This window comes from Colletotrichum karsti, assembly GCF_011947395.1.
Source record: "Colletotrichum karsti strain CkLH20 chromosome Unknown Scaffold41, whole genome shotgun sequence".
Taxonomy (NCBI): Eukaryota; Fungi; Ascomycota; class Sordariomycetes; order Glomerellales; family Glomerellaceae; genus Colletotrichum; species Colletotrichum karsti.
Window position 1 is genome coordinate 204724 of NW_024065941.1, and position 19671 is coordinate 224394.

Genomic DNA, 19671 nt, shown 5'->3' on the forward strand with positions numbered 1-19671 from the left:
CAAAAACACAAAACCAATAGTCCACACATCCAAACGAACAAAAAGATGCGCCGAGGGGGAATCGAACCCCCGGCTCCCCGACGCTGCTTGATGGCAACGGAGAATTTTACCACTAAACCATCGGCGCGACAACGACTCGTGATGAGCGATACAGGATATCGCCGATGCTGGGCTCATGGATGCGGGATTTAGGGCTGTTGCGTGAGTCGGGGCCCGGAAGTGGGTCCGTCGTCTCCGACGTCGCGGCGTTTGCGCCGGCTCGGATGAGTCCGGCGTGAGAGAGCTGGCCGTGAAGGAGGAGGTTAGCATGAGATTATGATTTGTTTTAGTATGTGTGATGAGATGGTTGTGAGTGGTGGTCTGATGGGCGAGTTGGTTGTGTGTATGGGCTTGGGTTTGTGTGTTGGGGTTGGTTCGAGACGTAGAATACTACAACTTGGTCTCGCAAAGTCATTTATGTGAGTGTCTCCGGTGCTTCTACTTTATAAGAATGAGTCTCTGTAACGGGAACTTATGTTTTAGGTTCATTTCAGCTATCCCGGGGTCTCAATACTTCGTTGTGAATTTTAACAGTTGATTTTCAAATACTTACAAATTAGACTTATCCAAAGCTCATCAAAAAAAACTAAATATTGCAAGCACCATGTCTTCTCATCAAAACTCATGTCCTTGAAACTTTCATGCTCTTGCTCTAATCCGGGACGATTGTCTCTCAGTTCCGCTCGCCTAGACCCATGAAACCTCTCCCTCCTCGTCCAGGACTCAACCGGCAACGCAACCTCCTGACCAACTCGGGAGCCAACGCCACCACTTCTTCTGACTTTTTCCAGAGTACCACAGTGATATTATTGCGCCTCTATCAATGTGAAAGAATACAAAAACTCCGCTTCATCTCATCGATAAGGTCCTCGGCCATACCAACAGGCACTGCACCGGCCCTGATACCCCCCATCGCGTTACCCATCATCAAGACATCCATTCGGGAGCATCGTTATCCTAATAGGACTTCAACACACGCAGCCATATCGAAACATCCCTTAACTTGTCGGAAACTGAAGCTTTTCGTTCCGTGATCTACTCATCCAGGTCTAGTTATTGTCAAACTTCCAGACCTCATGGCATCGGAAACCCACAACAACAACTCCACTCCACACCAAACTACCTGCCCAGCTTCCTTATAACAAGGAAATAGACATTCTGCAGAACCGTACATCGCCTAGCGCTTGCATCTCACCACATCCAGACTACGTCTGCTGATCCAAGTCGGTGGTTTCCCCCTTTCCACTCCTCACGCAACCACCCACACATCACCGAGCTCTAGAAAACCAATCACAACGACTTTCTCGATTTCGCCCGAGCCGTTGACCGCCGGATAGCCGACAAAGCCTGCATATTGACCTCATGCAAGCTCCCGCTGCCCGCCAAGTACCACCACCGCTCCGGCCTCGAACGGAATCCAGATCCTCGACTAGCTCGGCAAACAAACACCGTGCTAGTCCCATGTAGAAGACTCCAGCTCAGAATAGTCGACAATAGAGTCTCGTGGCAGGGCACGACTCCCCTTCAATCTGGTCTCTTGCACGGGAAGTTGACTTCAACAGGCGCAAGAAACGGCCTTGCGTCGCCTCGCTTGCGTGCTCTGTGGGATTCTATCCGATTCCCACACACACGAGCTCATATCGATGATGGGTTTCCTACGAAGGCTCTTGTTCTGATGTACACCTCTAATGACCACCGCTCGTAGTCATCTCTCTCCACAGTCCCTTCCGTCACCTAGATCCTCTCATTTCAAAACTTATCTGATCTTCCTGCGCATATAACAAGCTCCCCATGACAAATGAGACTGATGTGTAAATCTCACTCCACCGACATTACCAAAACCATCCAACCCCATGCACCCCCTTCTCCCCTTGCCACCACCCGCCCTAGCAATCACCTTCTTCAAGGCATTCCCTCGCGCGGCCGACGTACCTCCCAAACCCCACCGCACGCGGACCGACCTCTCCAACGACCAACTCGCGGCCCGCAGCCCTCTGAGACGATGCCCGGCGAACCCTGCGGGCTTTCCTCGCCCTCCCCCGCCGCCGTTCGACGAGACTGGGCCTCGACGACCGGCCCTTAAACCCGGACCATCGCTACCCCCACGTCTAGGTTCACGACCCCGTGCGAAGACGGTGATGTGGTGGTAAGTCGCACACACACACACACCCTCTCTCCCTCCCCAATCAATGCATTTCACCGCCTCATCTAACGCTGGTCCAGGGGGGCAACGGCGTGAGGAAGGGTGCGGGCGTCGATGCAGGCGCCCACGACTTCCGGCACCCGGTGTTCCTGGCGTTCCTCTGCACTTGTACGATACGAAATGAGGGCTGGGCAAGAGTACGAGGTCGGCCTGTACTGCAGTGAATCGTCCTGAAGCACTATTGGAAACATAGCTCGATGAACAGAGTATCTCGAATCATCATGTAATAAAATCATGTTGCGGTGTGCCTGTAGTCTACGTGATCTATAGACGGCGCCGGTGGAGCCCAGCCTCCCTAAGGTATCGTGATAAAAAACAATGCAATGGCGTCGTGCGAGCCCGGCCCCCGTCTCCGTAAATTCGAAAACTCCTGAGATGAAATGCAGATGCGACGATGGGTTTCCCCATGTATACATGACGCTGAAAATGCCCGATGCTTATGATGCCGAAAGATGAACAAACAAAAATCCTGTACCCAGACGCCTAAAAGTTCTCCATGAAATTCTTCCTCACGGTCCACATGCGAGCGCGCTTGCCGTAGATGAACATGGGTATCGTGGCCAGCAGGAAGACGAGCTGGATGACGCCGAGCCAGATGAAGACCATCTTCGGCCCGTCGGAGGTGATCCAGTGGGTGACGAAGAGGCTGAAGACGAGGCCGTGGAAGATGTTCTTGCTGAAGTTGAGGGTGACGAGGGCCTCGCCGGCGTACTGACGGTAGCTGTCGACGCAGAAGGTGATGGAGGTGGTGGAGCCGAGGGTGCAGCCGAAGGAGATGAGGCCGAAGAAGACGGTGGGAACGATCCAGTGGTCGCGCTCCTCGGCGGACCAGCCGAAGCCCATGAGGCCGATGACGGTGGTGACGAGGACGGGGGCGGCCATGACGAGGCGGAACTCGGGTTCGTAGAGGCCGCCGTTGCGGCGGGCCATGGCCTTGACGATGATGTCGCTGACCTTGCCGGCGACGGCGGTGCCGAGGATGCCGCCGACGAAGGGGGAGAAGTAGACGAGGCCGGTCTGGAGGGCGTCGAAGTTGTACGAGTCGCGGTTGCGGTAGATGAGGGCGATGGACTCGGAGACGACGATGAGCCAGCCGACGGAGAGGGCGTAGACGGCGGAGGACCAGAGGACGGCGGGGTAGGCGAAGAGGATGAAGGGGCGGAGCATGACCTTGAACCACTTGTCGTGGTTGAGGCGGCCGTTCCAGGGCTTGAGCTGCTCGCCGAAGGAGAGGGCGGGCTGGTGGCGGAGGGTGTGGGTGTAGGCTAGAGCCTTTGGTGGGGAGTTGAGGTCCGAAGGGAGCTTTTCGCTTTCGAGGGCGGGGGCCTTTGCGAAGTAGTCCGAGTTGGCTGGCGAGGTGGATGTGCCTGAGGTGCGGGGTTCGGGTGCGGGGATGGGAGACGGGGAGATTGCGGGTGTGTTGCCGCCGGTGTTTTCGGGGTTCTTTTCGGGGTCGGCCTTGGAGGTGCTGCGTTCCGTGGTCGGGTCCGGTGCGAAGCCGACGTGGAGGTCTTTGTGGGGGTGGGACGGAGACTGAGGGGAGAGAGGCGCGGGGCTGGTGGCGGCTGCTGCGTGGGGAGTCTCGGCGTTGGGGGTCTTGGCTACCTGTGGAACGTCGTTGCGTGAGGAATGGCGATGTCTGAAGCTAGGTCTTCTCGAGGGTTTCCTGGACTTGGGGATGGGAGTTCGGTCCCAAAAAGTCTCCGGGACGAAGAGAAACAACAGAACGCCACAGAGGGCGACAACCATGGCAACAATCCTGACATTGTGTGAGCTCATGAATGCTGCAGACAGAGGCTAAAAACTTACCAGAACACCCATCGCCAACTGAGGCCCTGAATGATGACGGCGCTGACGAGGGGGATGAGGTTCTTTCCTCCCAGAAGTAGCAATGTGTAGATGCCGATGCGGAATGCTCTCTCGTGAAGAAAGAAGATCTCGGCAATCGTCGCCGATGGAAGACACTCGACGGGGCTGACCGAAATACCCTGGAATATCCTGGCCAGGATGAGGGACGGGAAGTTGGGGGACAAGGCCGCCCACACGGAGCTGAGGATGAAGATGACGGCGCTGAACAAGTAAACGGGCCTCTTTCCATACAAGATGGCGGTTGGCGAGAAGATGACGGAGCCGAGACCCATACCCATCATGTACAGGCCCGTGGTCAAGGAGACTGTCTCCGTCTCGATGTGATAGTCCTGCGCAACGTTGGTGAAGCCGGCTGCGAGGATGGGAGTCATGCCGCCACCGACCATGCAGTAGAAGCCGAGCGATAACAAAGCGCAATCACGACGCCATGCGGGCCAGTTCAAGGGGTCGTTGGCCGACTCTTCAGGTTGAGGGTTGAGGATGATGCCGTCTTTTGTCGTCTTGGCGGCTTCCGCGGGCGGGGCCGAGTAGGCGGAAGATCGGCGACCGGAGGGCGTCTCGGCCGGCTCCGGGAAACCAGTGGGGATGGACGAGTGGGACGTCCTGGCGGGCGCATTGCGTAAGCCCAGGGGCTCGTTACGGTTGCTAGCCAAGAGAAGCACCGAACCTGCGAGTGTAAGTAATGAAGTAGGTGAAGAGGAGAGTGAAGAAAAACTGGCTTACCAGGCACTTCGATGGTCTTTGGGTCGTTGAGAACTCCCATACTCCATTTTGGTGGACCGGCGTTCTCGTCTTCCGACCTCTCTCCTTGGTCGGGTTTGTTTCCGAAGACTCCGCCGAAACGGCTCTTCCATGTCAGGATGCCGGCCATGTTGGCGCTGCCTGAAAGCCTTGGAGAAGATGAAGAAGCGCCAAGACAGGTTTGCAGACGTCAAAACTGGTACGCGACGGTCGAGGTGTGCAGTGCTTGAGAAAAATCAAACAGTCTGGAAATTGGAAAACGGGAGAGCAGGAGTATACACTTGAGCAATAGGGCTGTAATCTCAAGTTCGGTCGAGCATGGCTCTGGGCTCAAGCGTGCATCAAAGATGAGATAAGGTTGCCGGAACCCACGGACGCGGATAGCGGAATTGCCAAAGTCGCATCCAACAAAGAATCGAATTTTTGTGGGAGCGTCGATGGGACACAGAGAGGTTCAAAAAAGTGTAGAGGGAAGAAAAGAGGCGCAAAGAAAATGAGGAGACGGAATTGGGAGTGGTGTTGTGATGAGGCCGTCGATGAAAACAGCGGTGGACATGAGAAAACCAACAACAGCCAGGTAGTAGCACGTTGATGACAAGCGTGCTTAGGGGGCGATCAAAGGCCGTGCAGAGCGATGGCGTCAGATGGCCAGCGCGACGTTTGACTGTAATGAAATGATGGCTGGAATTAGCGTCTCAAGTCGGGGCAGACGACCAGCAGACCAAGGATGACCCTCGAGCTTTATGGTGAGGGCAACGGCAGCGATAAGCTGGATTTAATGCCAGGTCAGGAGGAACGACTGCGGCGGCGGCGCGGCGAAAATGAACATGGGACGAAGTGAAGAAAAGAAGCAACCGTAGTCAGGATTGGCCGGCCACCGAGTCAAGAGCGCTGTTCGCGAACGACCAGACAGGGTTCTGAGATACGGGGGTCGACGCCGAGATCTCTCAGCTCGCGGAGGACCCTGCTCGTTTTCTTTTTTGCTTGCGCCTCGGGCGGGTTCCGTGTTGTATTGTGTATTGAGTGAATGCGAATGCCTTGGTCTGGGTAGACGCGACTGACAGATGATAGGCATGCAGGTGACTTGACGGCGGTTCCGAATTGGATGTCCAAGAGATGGCAAGTCTGGGCGGACAGGTAAGACTGATGAGCGTCGTTGGCCACATGGGAGAAACTAGTGTATCCGTAGCTAGAGAGGTTGCATCTCGTTTCTCTGATGTCGGCGTCGGCGCCAGATACGCAGCACAGATCCAGGACCCCTAAAACCGAGACTAGACGTCCAACCAGAACCCGTGGTCTTTTGTCTTTTGCGGGTTGGTGGATGGAGTGACGACCGGGTTGAGCCCCAGGCTCCACGCTCTTGTATGACCGACTTGGTGGTGAGGCGACAGTCGACTGCAGAGTGCAGAGTGCCGGCTCAAGGTTGCCCTCATATCTCCACTTGTCTGACGGATTGGTGATTGTGGGATGCGGCGAGGCGGTGACCGTGTATCCGTATCGGTAGTGTATTCAGTGGTCCTCCATCGCCTTCTTTTGATGAAGCTTGGCCAGAACATTGTCGCATTCGCCGCGATAGGCCGGGTCCGGTGTCGAACATGGTGCGGCGTATTTGCTGCTCGAAATAAGACAAAGGCAATCTACCTGCGAGAAGACGAATGGAAGATTGGATGTCAAGTTGGACTTGGAAGCTGAAAAGGCTCAATCAAGCCCAACCGCCAAAAAAGCAGCCTCCCGCCTGGGCGCCAAGGTTCATCAGACCGCTTACCGCACTTGCCGTCGCTGCAAAAAAAGGCACGACCCCTGTTACTGCCCTGAGTGCCCTGAGTGCCCTCCATTGCCCTGCCTGTGTCTGATTATGTCATCCGTCACCCCAGACTCGTTACGTCATCGTGCGCCCAAAAGGTGCCGTACCCACAAGTTCTCGACGCCTTACCCAATGGGGACATCCGGGATTTAAGCGTGACCGTGAAGAAGAAGTGGCAGGTGCAGGTGCTGGCAATTGCTTCTGTTCCATTCTGCATTCTGCATTTTCAAATTCCTGATGACACTGACTGACTCCAATCAATTGATTCCCATTTCAATTCATCAAGACACCAAAATAAACGTCCGGGGTACTACGTGCCTGAATCCGACCGAAACGACCTATCCGTCCAAAAACACCATAACCAAGACTACGCGCATTGCATCGAATCTATCTGTTTCCTTGGTCTTGTTTTCACAAGCTACCTTACCCCAGCTCGACCTCCTCTTCCCCGGAAAGCAATCCTATCTCAACCGCCAAATACCTTGACCTTGTCTCCCTGCTTGGTGCACGTCACGGGACACCACGAGACCGTCTCTGACGACGTCAATCGGCAGCACACTGCATGCATACGAACCTACTTGCTTGCCTTACCTTGCACAACACCACACGACGATGCAACTCTTGAGACACGCAGCCGGCTCCGCCCTCCGGGGCTGCGGCCGTCCTCTCGCCAATGGCGTCCGCATCCCGCCCTCCAAGCTTTCCATTACCGCCGTCGCCGCTCCCTTCTCCACCTCGGCCACCAACCCGGCCAAGAATCAGATCTACGCATCGTGAGTCTACTCCGCCCGTTCCTCCGCTCCTCCTCACCTCTACACGCTTTCTAACCCCTGCCATCAGTGTCCGCCGCCCCGACAACTTCCACACCTACCAACTTCTGTCCGCCTCCGCCCGCACACCGCTGATAACGCTATGGACCACCTCATGGTGCGGCACATGTCGAGTCGTCGCCCCGTTGATACGATCAATCGTTGAATCTGGCGTCGGCGAGGCGGAAGGCGGCGTTGCATACTGCACCGTCGAATTCGATGCTCCCGACGTCATGAGCGGGGGGCTCGGCATGACCTACATGATCTCCTCCATCCCGACCCTCCTGAGCTTTGATAACCAGGAAGCTCAGATTCAGACCAAGGTCCACGATGCAAAGAAGCTCGCAGACCGCGCTTTCCTCGAAGAATGGATCAGGACCGAAGCACGACGACGTGGCCAACGCGGCGGCGGCGGAGGATCCGGCGGCGTTTTCGGCGGATTGTTTGGGGGCTTCAAGTAATGCGCGCGGCCATTATCACACAGGTCACACACATCGCGTCTCCTGGCACTATCGTCCACAGACAAGACCACGAAATTTCATCCAAGCCGAGGCGCTGTCATTCGGTTCGTCGCTGACTAAAATGCAATACAATTCGATATCCTCTCTACCTCTCTCCGTCTCAAGCTGTGTAGAACACCTCCTCGACGGGCTTCCACCACGAAGGCGCGTCAACAGCCTCGCTGCTGACGGCGCCCGGAACGACAGACTCTTGCCAGCCGTCGGTCATGGCCCACCACTCGCGGACCTTGGGGTTCTCGCGCATCTTCTCCATGTCTCCGGCATAGTCGTAACCGACGTACTTGAACGACGCGAACAAGGTGCGAGACTCGGGGTCGTGGAAAATGCTGTCTGTTTCGGGTTAGCTTGTTCTCTCCCTCGTCTGAGACATCCGAGACAACGGCACGTACAGTCGACAATGTTGCACTCCTTGATCTGCTGGAGGACTTCGGGCCACACTTTGGCGTGGACCTCCTTGTACTTGTCGACGAACTCGGGCTTGAGCTTCACAATCTGGGCAAAGCGACGACCGGGGTTCCTCTGTCTGCCGGAGACGGGCGAAGGTGTGCTCTCCACGTCGGTTGGGCTATCGGCCGCGGGGGGAGAAGCGCGCTTGCTGGACCACATTTTGAAGGTATCGGAACGGCAATCTGTCGGACGTGGGCAAATTGTTCAATGTCGTCGATGGCGGGAGAGGTGAAGTTTTTGCTCGCGAAATGTGCTCGGCGAAGGGCTGACCCAGGTGCGTCTCGTGGACTCGGGCGTCGGCCTGTCGAACTGGGAGCGCCTGCTTAGAGCCGATCAGCGGGGGGGAAGCGCCTAGCCAGACCGCAGCGTGACAGGTGGGGAGACAACGGTGAAGCGCAGTGGAGGGAACTCGGGGCAAGAATGTCGCGAGGCGGGGCCGCGAGGGGTAAACGATGCGGGGATTGGGGGGATTTGTTTGTCCAGCACTGACAAACAACGACAGCTACGCAAGATCAACCTTGAAACGGAACGCAAACACAAACACACAAACAGTTGTTGCTCGCACACACAGAGTCCAAAGCACACCTTTCTGCTGCAGGGCCGTGATGGCCGTCTCGAGCGGTGAAGTCGCCAGCGGGTCACTACAAAGAGCACCGGAGACGGGGCTCTCGTAAAATGCTGCTCGTCGGGAATATCTCTTTCCCCACGGTTTACCGCCGAGATCTGATCCTCGCCAATAACAATCGCGCGATCCGTCGTACGGTTGGGGGCAGATGGGGTCGGTTGGTCAGCTGCAGATGAGATCCTTTTGCAGTTCGACGAGCTGATGGTTCGTTGCGACGGTACGACCGGAGCTTCAGTCCAAGCAGTTTCGACGGGCCAGGTTGTCTTCTTATACTTGCAACCAAACACTTGCGGGCTTATCTTTTACTTCAACCTTTCAACTTAAATTGGTTGCACAACCCTACAAAGCTCCGTCGCCGGGGTCCGCGTAACATGCCACACGGTGTCGCACCGTCTGAACTTGCGGTCACAGCGCTCTCCGGGCGCATACCCAGCACTCGAGTTCCCGATGCCATTTCGGGTCGCTGCGCTGCACCTCGAAGCTCTCTGCCATGGTTTCGGTGCATACCGCCGGACCGTTAGAGTTCACGACGTGATGCCGTCTGCTGCATGGAACGCTTGAGGGTGAACCCTGAGCCCAGCGGGAGAAGAACTGGCCGGGTCCGCGACCATGTGTTCCTCCTGACCTTCCAGTCCGACCGGGGCTCCGGTCTCCATGTGGTCGAGACCCTGCGAACCCCCCACACCCCGCCCGAGATTTCCGCTTTTAGCCTGAGACGCGCTTTCTTCGCCGGTTCTCTGCTCTCTCGTAATTGGGTCTTGACCGTTGGAGATTTCTCATCCTCTTCAAACAGTCGGTTTCCATACCTCGGCTGTTGCCGCAATGTAACCGAATATGATCACTCAACAGCCTATCGCCAGCTCCCTGGAACCTCGCGACATGGGTGACCGGAGTTGTCAACGACGGGTTTCCAGCGTGTCCGATAGCCGATGTGACTAATGGCCATGGCAGACCGACGTATCCCTGCACCGTCCGAGGTGCGATGCCACATTTGCTCTCGATAGGCGCTAGAGCAAGTGACATGACTGTGCGAAGCGGCTCCTCCTTGGGTGCCGGACCTGATCGCGGCTTCGGGCTGATAATCCGGAACCGCGGTCGCGCTTCCGACTGGCAATCGGCTTTCGGTGCCAGAGCCTCCAGCACGGAGAATATAAGAAGCGACACTGTCGCTTTTCTTCTGGTTGAGTAGATGTTACCATCCCACGATTCCTACTCAAGGGTAGGGACGGAGACAAATCTGCGTTGCTGACTGTGATCCGAACTACGCATCTTGGATCAGATTACCCGACGAATAGCTGCACCACCACTTGTTTTACGAGTTCTGGGCCTTGCATAACTTTTCCCAGACCTGACATGTCGACTTCCGGCTGGTCCACGGACTGCGTAATCTTGGAGATTCAACGTGACAGGAGAGCGTCGATGTAATCTTGACTTTCAATACAGGTCATGTAAAAACCTAAGGTGTTTCCTGGCGATGGCTATCAATGCGCCCACGTCCCGGCCGCTATCGCTTCCCAAGCTGCACCATCAGGTCGTCCTGGCCCCCGGTCAGCGTCTCCCGGTACCCATTCCCATCAACCGGAAAGGGCAGATGGCGCGTCGGCTGCCTCTGGTGCCGCCCTCCCCGTCCGTCCCCGTCGGCCTTGGGCACGTGGGCGGTGCCCCAGTCCATCGCCCGCATGTCCTTCACTTCCAGGACCCAGGTCCCGCGCCAGTTCTCCTCCTCCTCAACTACCTGCTCGAGTCTCCAGGGGAACTCGGCGTTTGGGCGGTGCTTCCACCCCTCTTGGGCCGCTGCTGGCGGTTTGTGGTCGGGAGCTGGGCGGGTTTCGGGGCTGTGGCTGTGTGTGCTGCAGCCGACGTTTGTGTTGACCTTGGCATCGACTTTGGTCTCGACTTTGGTGTCCATCTCGATGTCGTCTTCCGGCTTTTCCTTCTTGAGGCCGGTGATATCGACAAGCACGGCAAGGTATTCCCTTACACAGTCACTGAATCGTCCCATTGTCGAAGCCGTGCAGAGCCAAGTCCGTAGTGTCCACTGATCTTTGCTTGAGGTGTGCGAGGGAGATAGATAGATAATGGGGTAGAAGCAGTTCTGCCCTGTGTGCCTGGTCAAGGTAAGGGTGTGAGACGTGTCGGAAGCGTGGATATTGCGTGCTTACTATTGAGCTGGGAAACTTTCAGGGTAATACAAAAGTCTTGCCTGTAACCAAGTCTTCTCTGGTGGAATGGAGGTTGTCCAGAGTGACTGCGAACTGTGCCTTTGTTATATCACTTCGCTTCTGGGTATTTCCGATAGGTAAAAGATTTTGGTACATTCTGCACCTTGAAGTAGCAACCTGATCTTGATAAACTTGGTGTCCAAAAAGAAACAAGCTTTTCCACGCTGAATGATGAAAAAAGCGTAGCAGTAGTTACAGACTATTGTGCCGATATTACGCAAAACCTTGAATTTGAGGACTCAGAGGGAGCCATGGACGCCTTGTGAACCTCGATAGACAGCTGAACCTGGCCACATATTCTTCCAGTTCTCAAAAATTACACACATTAGTGTTCTATGGATCAGGAAAATTGCCCAAGTATATCTGACTTAGTGCCACATGGTCTATTCCTCGCTCCAGCAGTTTTGAAGTTCGTAGAAGGAGATGAATATGCCACAAGAAGCAACGTAAGCTCTGATTATACAACCTGAATACCTTCTTGAACGTAGCCCAAGTTACTGAAATAAGTACCCGTGTGGTTCCTAACCTTCTTGGCCGTCGAGTCTACGGCGAAAAATGAAATCGAGCAGTAACGCACCAAAAATAATCAGTACTATGTCCATTGCTTCCCACTCAAACGCGCGGCTGTTGTTTTGCTGTCATAATGAGACCAAAACGGTGTTCATCGACCTCGTCCGACCTGAACGCCAACCGAGCCGCGGCACAGCAGAACTTTCTCCGGTTCCCAACGGCCTCTGCTGCAGATAGGTAGTCAAAACCGACACGCGACTCTCTGGTGCGCAACGTTTCTGGCGCGCGCCCTGAGAAATAGCGGAAGTCTTTTTCGCAACGTAGCGCCGACTTCATCTCGAGCGGATACGGCCTGCAGGGGAGAAGCAGGCTGTCACGAATCCGGCTTGCCTAGTCTCCCCGACTTGCCACTTTGAGCTGCATCCTGCATCCCGGACGGTTCGTCCCTCTTCTCGCCGCATATACGGGGCGCACCATATTGAATCAAAAAAATGCTCACCCGCCGACCCGCTCGCAAGTAACGTCCCTGCCCAGCCGGCCGTGGCCTTTGGTCTTGATACCCGCGTCTCGTGCCGCTGATGGTGCCGCATGCCGCACGGCTAGAGCGCCCAGTACGGTCCGGGTTTCCTACAAGAGAGGGGGAAAGAGAGACGTTATACCCCACGTGTCGAGATAAGTGGCTGCTTATACAAGTATTGGACTAGGGTTGAGGTTGCAGCGTGGCTTGTTCTGTGCAACAATATTCTACTATGCGACCAATCACTATCAACTCCTTCGCGAGGGGTTTGCCCAACTTATCACTTGCAATGCACGAACTGCATTATCGACGACTATCGTGTAAGCAGTCTATAGTCTGAAGTTGCTACCGCTGCGAACTGTGGTTGTCGCTTTCCTGTCAGGGCATTACCTCTCGAGACGGTGCTCTTCATTTGTCTTCTTTGCAACAATTACCGGCAACTATGTAGGATTCAAGTCACTGGCCCCGTCTGACGAAAAAGCTACAAACGCTGAATGTAGGAGAGGTACGAAAAGAACGCATGAGAAACACACTCAGTGCTTACCGCAAGACGGCATACCTAGGCAATGCTGCTTGAGGCAGCTTTAGAGCCGAAAGCAGGCTGCAAACATGCACAGTACCAGAAGGCTATCTCCAGCATCCCCGACTGTGCAAAACTTCAGACTGTAGATGCAAGTCAGCGCGGGCGTTGCAATCCGTGTCGAAAGGAGAAGCTGGCTCTTGGTTGATGCGATGCAAGTCAGCACAATATTGCAGCTTGCGTCGAGAAAATGTGGGCGAGAGGCCATTCTAGACATCGTTGTAACGTGCCTCATGAGGCGGCGAGAAAGAATGTTCGATCTCTGGCTATATAAAGTAGTCAATCTGATGCTCTTGCTCACTCAAATTCCCCTCCATCAGCAACTACACTTTCCATCCTCTCCCTGCCAAGGTCCCACAGTAGCTGCCCCTTTCATCTCTGTAACCTCGTTCAGAACCCAGAGTCCAATATGCACTTCTCACTCGCCGCCATCACCGCCTTCGCCGGCGTCGCCTTCGCCGGTGTGATCGCCCGAGACGACACCGCCGGGCCCGTCCACATCCCCGTCGACAGCCCCGGCAACGCCGAGGAGGGTTCCCTCCAGGCCATCACTCACCTGTACATCTGCTCCGACGCCAACTTCTCCGGCCGCTGCCAGAACCTAGAGTCCAACACCGGCCAGTGCTGTAAGTCTTCCGGTGTGGACGAGATAAACGACGGAGACTGACCCCGCGCGTGTCTGCCTTGTACAGACAACCTCGGCAACGGCTTCAATGATGTCGTCTCGTCGCTCGGCCCCGATGCGGGAACATCCTGCACCATTTGGGAGTAAGTCCCTTCTTTTCCCAAGGCAATGTCTTAGGAACCTTGAAACCAGAGTTAATGCGCTATTGCAGGAACAATGGATGCTCGGGCGCGTCCATCGTCAACATTGTTAGCCCCGGTATTTACAACCTCGCCGACTCCATCTGGAACTTCAACGACAGGAGTAAGTTTATTGGGCTTTCTGTTCATCATCGACTCCCCCAGACATGCTTAACAGGACACTAACTGATGTATCCTTGCGATCAGTGAGCTCCTACCGATGCGTCTGAACCCCTCTTAGATAGGGTTTCTGGCCCTTGTTCCGGACGCGGAATTGCCTGCAAGGGGTTGCAGGCCAGGCCGCAGTAGCTTTGACATTTGAATTTCACGATGATGGTGATATCTTACTTTCAACCCGCCAAGAAGTGGAGGCGGGCAACTGATTAATGACACTCCTTCACCCAAATGTAATGAATGCAAGTACACATATAGCTCCTTGTAAATGATGACAATACACATGCGAGACCACAAGTGTTCGTACCCGGCGTGTCCTACATGAAAGCTTGAATATCAATAGGTAGCTACATGCGCACAGCCATTGCTTCCGAAGACCCTACAACCCACGAGTGTATACCCTCCTCCGTGCCCGTCCAAGCCATTACCTCGCCACCGATGATACCCCTACCACAAAGGAAGCGGGTTCGTCGAGTTCGGTGGCTTCGTCATGTAAACGTTCCAGTGCTCCTGAATGCAAGTCCCATTGAACCGAAAGAACTCCGCGACGGCCATCGTCTCCGCCCCGGGCACCTCCATCCGCTCGAAGACCCACGCGTGATCATTGTCCACGCCCTTGTGAACCGGGACGTACTTTACGGCCGCAGGCAGCGAAAGCAGGGCGTTCAGGGCGTTCCCGCGACCGGACAGGGCGGACGGCTCGTGCTGGATGTAGTCCTCGGCGAAGAACCTGGGGACGCCGTCGCCGAAGTTTTTCTCGATGAGGAGGGTTTGCGTGAGCTCTTCCAGGATGGCGCGCTGCTTCGCCGGCGTGGCTGGGCGGGGCGGGCAGTAGGATTGCGGTGCTGAGGGGGGCTCCGTGGCTGCGGTTGATGTTGTCAGGGCAGCCAGGAGGCCGAGACTGAGTTGGGGGAACTTCATGCTGGTTGGCGTAGAAAGGGTAGGTCTGCAGAAGGCCGGTTGAGTGTGCGATGATGGGGAGTCTGACGTTATAGCCGGGCATGGACGTATGTTTTATAGTGGCTTGCGGTTGATATTATATCGGCTGTCCCTACTACTTACTACCAGACTGTTGATGTATGTCTAACTCCGGCTTCGGCGTTGGAATCTGTTAGGGGCGGAACGGTCCCACGGCGGACTCTTTCTCGCTCTCGCTCTCGCTCTTGCTCTTGCCGCGGAGAAACATGGACGTGTTGACTACACGACTTCCTTCACGTTGCAAAAGTTTGCCTGGATGGCGGAAGTATAAGTGATTCCGCAGCTTAGGTTGTGATGACCCCAAGCAATCGCGCGAAGTCTCTTGGCGTTCTTCGCTCTGAGAGTGTTCGAGCATCCACTTGCGGTAGGGTTGTTGAATCGCCTGTATGAACAAGCGGAGACTCGGTCAATTCTACGAAGTGATTATTGACATGATAGCATCCGTGAGTGGTGGGTAGTACGGGACGGCATCACCGACAGTGGGGGCGGCGGACTCAAATCGACATTTGATTCCGCGTGTACACATGTAAGCCGTCAGAGTGTACTCCGGAGTTAGTGATCGATGGTCAATCCGGCTGCTGACTGCTGACAATCTGCGGAAATGACGAGATGTTCCAGGACTGGCTTTGTACGTGATGGAGTGGAATAAAGTTATGGCTGGATCGTGGAGTTTTTGACATCCAGCTGCCTTTGTCAGTGTTTCCCTTGATGACACGTTCCGTTCGCAATAGAACTGTTTGCACAAACGACATGGCCGGCTTGATAATAGCGGCACTTTCAGTTCGTACAGCTCTATGGGAGAGGAGAGTCGCCTGCAAGTCCTCAAGCACTTCCTTAAAAGCTACGTGAGACAGCTATTTGTTGGCGCCGAGCAACAATGTATCCGCCACAAGAACCTTCCCGTTGGTCAATCGCGACCGGAAGGTGACTCTATACCTCCCAATTTATGGGTTACACTCATTCATTATCGGGACTTCATTGTTGACTCAACGTGGAAAGAACCACCGAGAACCTACAGCGGTTTCACGGTTCCCCCTCAGCCATACCACATCTTTGGCTTATCAAGACGTTTGACGCTCCTGGATGGGGACCATACTGCCTCCCGAGAGCCCAATAAGGTAGCGATTGGGTTCTTCTCGCTGAATCAGGCGAACGGACGAGAACAATTCGTCTTTGTTTGCCTCAAGGTGTCAAAGAACGAGGTGTTTCCGGGGTAGGGAGAGATTGGATATGAAATCGGGGCTCGAATGGACATTTACGTGCACGGATTGCTTTAGTGCTTACATTATGCATTTACTGTTTTTCATCTTGGTTTATTCAAAACACGTCGCTGTAGCTCAAGACTGATCGAAGATCCTCACCTCATGTAAGTCTCCTGCGGTGATGCTGTCTCCAGTGCACGTGCCGTGTTTCCGAGCCGTGCCTGCAGATTGGAAAGAGCATTCGATGAGCAGTAACCTTCTTCTGAAGAGATCGCACGATGACTCTGTGGTGGTAAATTAGTCTTTGGAGCCAATCTGGGCCGTACATGTAGTCGATTCTCGGAGCTGATTTCATCAACAACGGCCGCATGGAGAAACAGGTGGGACAAAGAGGTACAGAAGTCAAGCATCGACGGGTTGACATCTACCTCCCTGCCCTTCCGCCGATTCGACCGATTAAGAACTGCTGAATGATACGTGCAGCATTCTCAAGGCGTACGACACAATGTTTTATTCTCGGAACGGTTCCGCTGGCTCAGGCACCGGAAGTTTATATTTTTCAAAAGTGAACAGCCATGCTCACAGCGTTTTTGCCAACTGAAAACCTCAGCACGCAAGCGTACGACAGGCTCGAAATCAATCTCCGTTTCCTCATTTTTATTGTTTAGAACTCGGCCCTTCACCCACTCCTTCCTCCGTCTCATCCCTTGACGACTTTGCACTTCAAAAGTTGACATCACGCCGTATTATACCTGGCTTGCGCGTTCATCGCAATCTCCGCTCGTTCACTATGCCCCCAGGCATTCTTTTCACTCTAAAGAGAGACATCCAGCAGTATGACGTGGGGAAAAGTCTTATCCTCGCGCCCCATTCGCCACCAGCTGCATATGGACTCCCGGGGTACCGTCTTCCGCCTGGCGTCACAACTGACGACCTCGTACCCTCGTCCTTCCCTGACGACCAGAATCTAGAACCGACCCAGCAGGCCTTCAAGTACACCCCCTTGAACTACGACCCTGATAAGCAACTTGTCGAAGAGGAAAAGGTTCATCTCAAAATCGTCGAGATCTTGAAGGGCGGCCTGACCGCTGGCATCCAGACGATCGTGTGTGAAGTGATCAAAGCCCCCGTCAACCCCGAGAAAAGCAGCCTCAAGGTGGAAGATCTCGTGGTTGCCAGGGTTCACGATCCTTTATTCTCTTCTTGGGATTACGATCCTTTTTTCCCGTGGAAGCCTTCCTCAAGAGCGGACGTCATCTTCGCCAACGAGGCCGGCATCTATGAATACATGGAACAGCACAACCTGACCGGTCACCCCCACCTCGCACCTCGATTCTTCGGAACCTGGACAGCGCAGATGACGAGCAGCAACATCGAGTTCCGCGGGAAGACCCGACCTGTATGCGTCACCCTGATCGAGTATATCCAAGGCACCCTCCTGTCGGACCTCCTCGCACGCGGCGACGGAGGAGAATTTATCATGGCCCCCGGACCGCTGCAGCTTTATGAAGGAAGCGAGACCCTCTTAGAACCCGACGAGACAACCCGCCTCGAGGTTTTGCGTCAATTGATGGACGGCGACTCAAGACATCTCCATCACGGCGTCAACCACAGAGAGATCGACCCTAGCAAAATCATGATCACCATGCGGAACGGCTCACAGGACTTGGAGACCCCGCGGGCGGTGTTGATCGGCTTCCATGGGGCCTACTTGGAGTCCTTCCTGAAGGAGTCCGATTCCAGACACGTCAGCCAGAAGTTGCCTCCTCATCCGTTCTTTCTGTACGATGTCACCGCCATGCATCCCTTCTTTCCTTGGGCGCCCATGCACTGGAAGGAATCTGAAGACGATCGCTATCCCATCAGCCTCGGATTTCAGGCATGGCTTGTCGAGACGTTCGGAAGTCTGAAGGAGAATGACACTTATCGAATTTCCCAGAAAATACCGGTGGAAAAATTACGACCCGGACTTTACGAGAAGATTGGTCCGCTGGTCGATGCCTTTGACGACCTTGAAATCGATGAATTCATCTAGCAGGTGTCTGATCGACAAGAGAACGGCGAAAGCTCGCATCGTGTGTCCCCAACCAAATTTTTCCAGAACCAAGCCATTCACGACATCGAAAGGAGGGTGGGAAAACGTGTCGACAAGATGATACGAGATTTCAAGGAAGATTTCAGATCTCTCGTCAACCGAGAAGTACCCGCCATGATGATGCTGGATATTCAGATCAACTTAACGTTGTATTGGTCGGTGCTTTGGTCGGTGCTCATCTCGGATGAAGTCGAAGCCCGAGCTGAAGCTCTGAAGGCCAGCAGAGTTCTCACCAAAGAGAACATACAGGAAAAACTCCAAGGCGGCCTCGAGGACATGATCATGGCAAAGACGAAGGAAAGATTCAGGGAGATATATGAAGAAATGCGAGCTGAGCAGCTTCGTTCGTTGGAGAAGGCGGATTCTGAGCAGTGAGGACGTGGGCATGTGCTGAATTTGTGTACTAGTACTGGTCTGAGAATTGATTTTTTTTGATGTTTTTGGTTTAGGCTTTTCGAGGACCTGGCCGTCGACTGTTTGTCGTAGAAGATAGATCAGTTCAGTTTGTGACGTACAGGACGCATCGCCTTTGATGGCAAATATACCAGTAACCAATCATCCACCGTCATCTCTCGGACTGCTCGTCATCGTCGTTGTCGCCAATTTTGTCATTGTCGTTGTTCGTTGCTTATTCGTTCATAACATGCCTGCCTGTACTGACGTTGTCCGGCTTAGAAGAGCATTGTCGGGCGGCGCGGAGTGAGTTGACATCCGCCGTCATCGCACTGAATTCTTGATTCTTCAGCAATATTCTTAGAACGGAAATAAGAAGTCGCCGGAAAATATTCGTATCAAGTAAAGATGATCTCTTGGCGGAACATCCAGGGTGCCGTCTTACACCAAACGAAACTCGCCGGGGTCCTTCCCCGGGAGGATCGGACCTCGTTACCGCCGACCCCCGACAACACACGTGACGATCGTTCCCACCAGCCACCGACCGGCCCCGTCGTCCTCCAAATCTCCAAGCTACCTACCTTACCGCGTCTACCTGACATACGTAGCTCCAACCACCACCAAAAACGCATCCCGCATTAACCCGTCCAAAAACCAAGCCCGGAACGTTTTCCTTTGCAAAAAGTTAACACTTCCTCAAGCAAAAGCATGTAGTGGCTCAGCCGCAATCGATCCTACTCGGCTCCGGCACCTTGCCCCCTCGGCTGACCACCCCCACCAGCTCATCGAGGCGCTTTAAGCGTGGCAGCGTGGCATGGCTACGTCTTGTCTCGTCGTCGGTCAATCCCTGTCCGCGCCGACCTTCTTCTTTGCCCGCTGAAAGCTTCTCCGACTGCTGCGAACAGCGTGGCAGCCCTACGCTTATTGACCATGCGCCCTCATCCTTGCCCAACAACGCCCGGGCGCGGAGCTTGTGAAGGCGAGGCCCCGATGGGCTTGCCCGGCTGATGTCGGGCATGGAAACTCTGAAGCATATCGAGTGTTTCTTTACGACGGAGACGATGACGGATACGACAGTACTTAAGCTCCCATGCCCGTCTCCCCAAGGGCCGGGTAGAGGGTTCGTTACCAGCAAATC

The 19671-nt window shown here is 54.7% G+C and overlaps 7 protein-coding genes across 7 annotated transcripts; 3 read left to right on the top strand and 4 right to left on the bottom strand.

Annotated features, from left to right (window-relative positions):
- Positions 1–2725: 2725 nt before the first annotated feature.
- On the bottom strand, positions 2726–4982 carry CkaCkLH20_10550 (major facilitator superfamily transporter; the record flags this gene model as incomplete). The annotated part of the gene is made up of 3 exons (XM_038893264.1): positions 2726–4001; positions 4052–4778; positions 4835–4982. The coding sequence occupies 3 exons, from the start codon at positions 4980–4982 to the stop codon at positions 2726–2728; spliced, it is 2151 nt and encodes a 716-aa protein (XP_038741379.1).
- A 2286-nt stretch (positions 4983–7268) lies between these two features.
- Positions 7269–7926, top strand: CkaCkLH20_10551 (uncharacterized protein; the record flags this gene model as incomplete). Its single annotated transcript, XM_038893265.1, has 2 exons — positions 7269–7429; positions 7497–7926. The coding sequence occupies 2 exons, from the start codon at positions 7269–7271 to the stop codon at positions 7924–7926; spliced, it is 591 nt and encodes a 196-aa protein (XP_038741380.1).
- Positions 7927–8086: 160 nt separating this feature from the next.
- On the bottom strand, positions 8087–8592 carry CkaCkLH20_10552 (uncharacterized protein; the record flags this gene model as incomplete). Its single annotated transcript, XM_038893266.1, has 2 exons — positions 8087–8316; positions 8376–8592. 2 exons carry the CDS (start codon positions 8590–8592, stop codon positions 8087–8089), a joined length of 447 nt encoding a protein of 148 aa, XP_038741381.1.
- A 1970-nt stretch (positions 8593–10562) lies between these two features.
- CkaCkLH20_10553 (uncharacterized protein) lies at positions 10563–11060 on the bottom strand (the record flags this gene model as incomplete). The annotated part of the gene is made up of 1 exon (XM_038893267.1): positions 10563–11060. One exon carries the CDS (start codon positions 11058–11060, stop codon positions 10563–10565), a length of 498 nt encoding a protein of 165 aa, XP_038741382.1.
- Positions 11061–13296: 2236 nt separating this feature from the next.
- On the top strand, positions 13297–14013 carry CkaCkLH20_10554 (uncharacterized protein; the record flags this gene model as incomplete). The annotated part of the gene is made up of 4 exons (XM_038893268.1): positions 13297–13513; positions 13580–13655; positions 13724–13815; positions 13937–14013. 4 exons carry the CDS (start codon positions 13297–13299, stop codon positions 14011–14013), a joined length of 462 nt encoding a protein of 153 aa, XP_038741383.1.
- A 299-nt stretch (positions 14014–14312) lies between these two features.
- On the bottom strand, positions 14313–14786 carry CkaCkLH20_10555 (integron cassette protein; the record flags this gene model as incomplete). The annotated part of the gene is made up of 1 exon (XM_038893269.1): positions 14313–14786. One exon carries the CDS (start codon positions 14784–14786, stop codon positions 14313–14315), a length of 474 nt encoding a protein of 157 aa, XP_038741384.1.
- Positions 14787–16835: 2049 nt separating this feature from the next.
- On the top strand, positions 16836–18080 carry CkaCkLH20_10556 (uncharacterized protein; the record flags this gene model as incomplete). The annotated part of the gene is made up of 1 exon (XM_038893270.1): positions 16836–18080. The coding sequence occupies one exon, from the start codon at positions 16836–16838 to the stop codon at positions 18078–18080; it is 1245 nt and encodes a 414-aa protein (XP_038741385.1).
- Positions 18081–19671: the final 1591 nt, after the last annotated feature.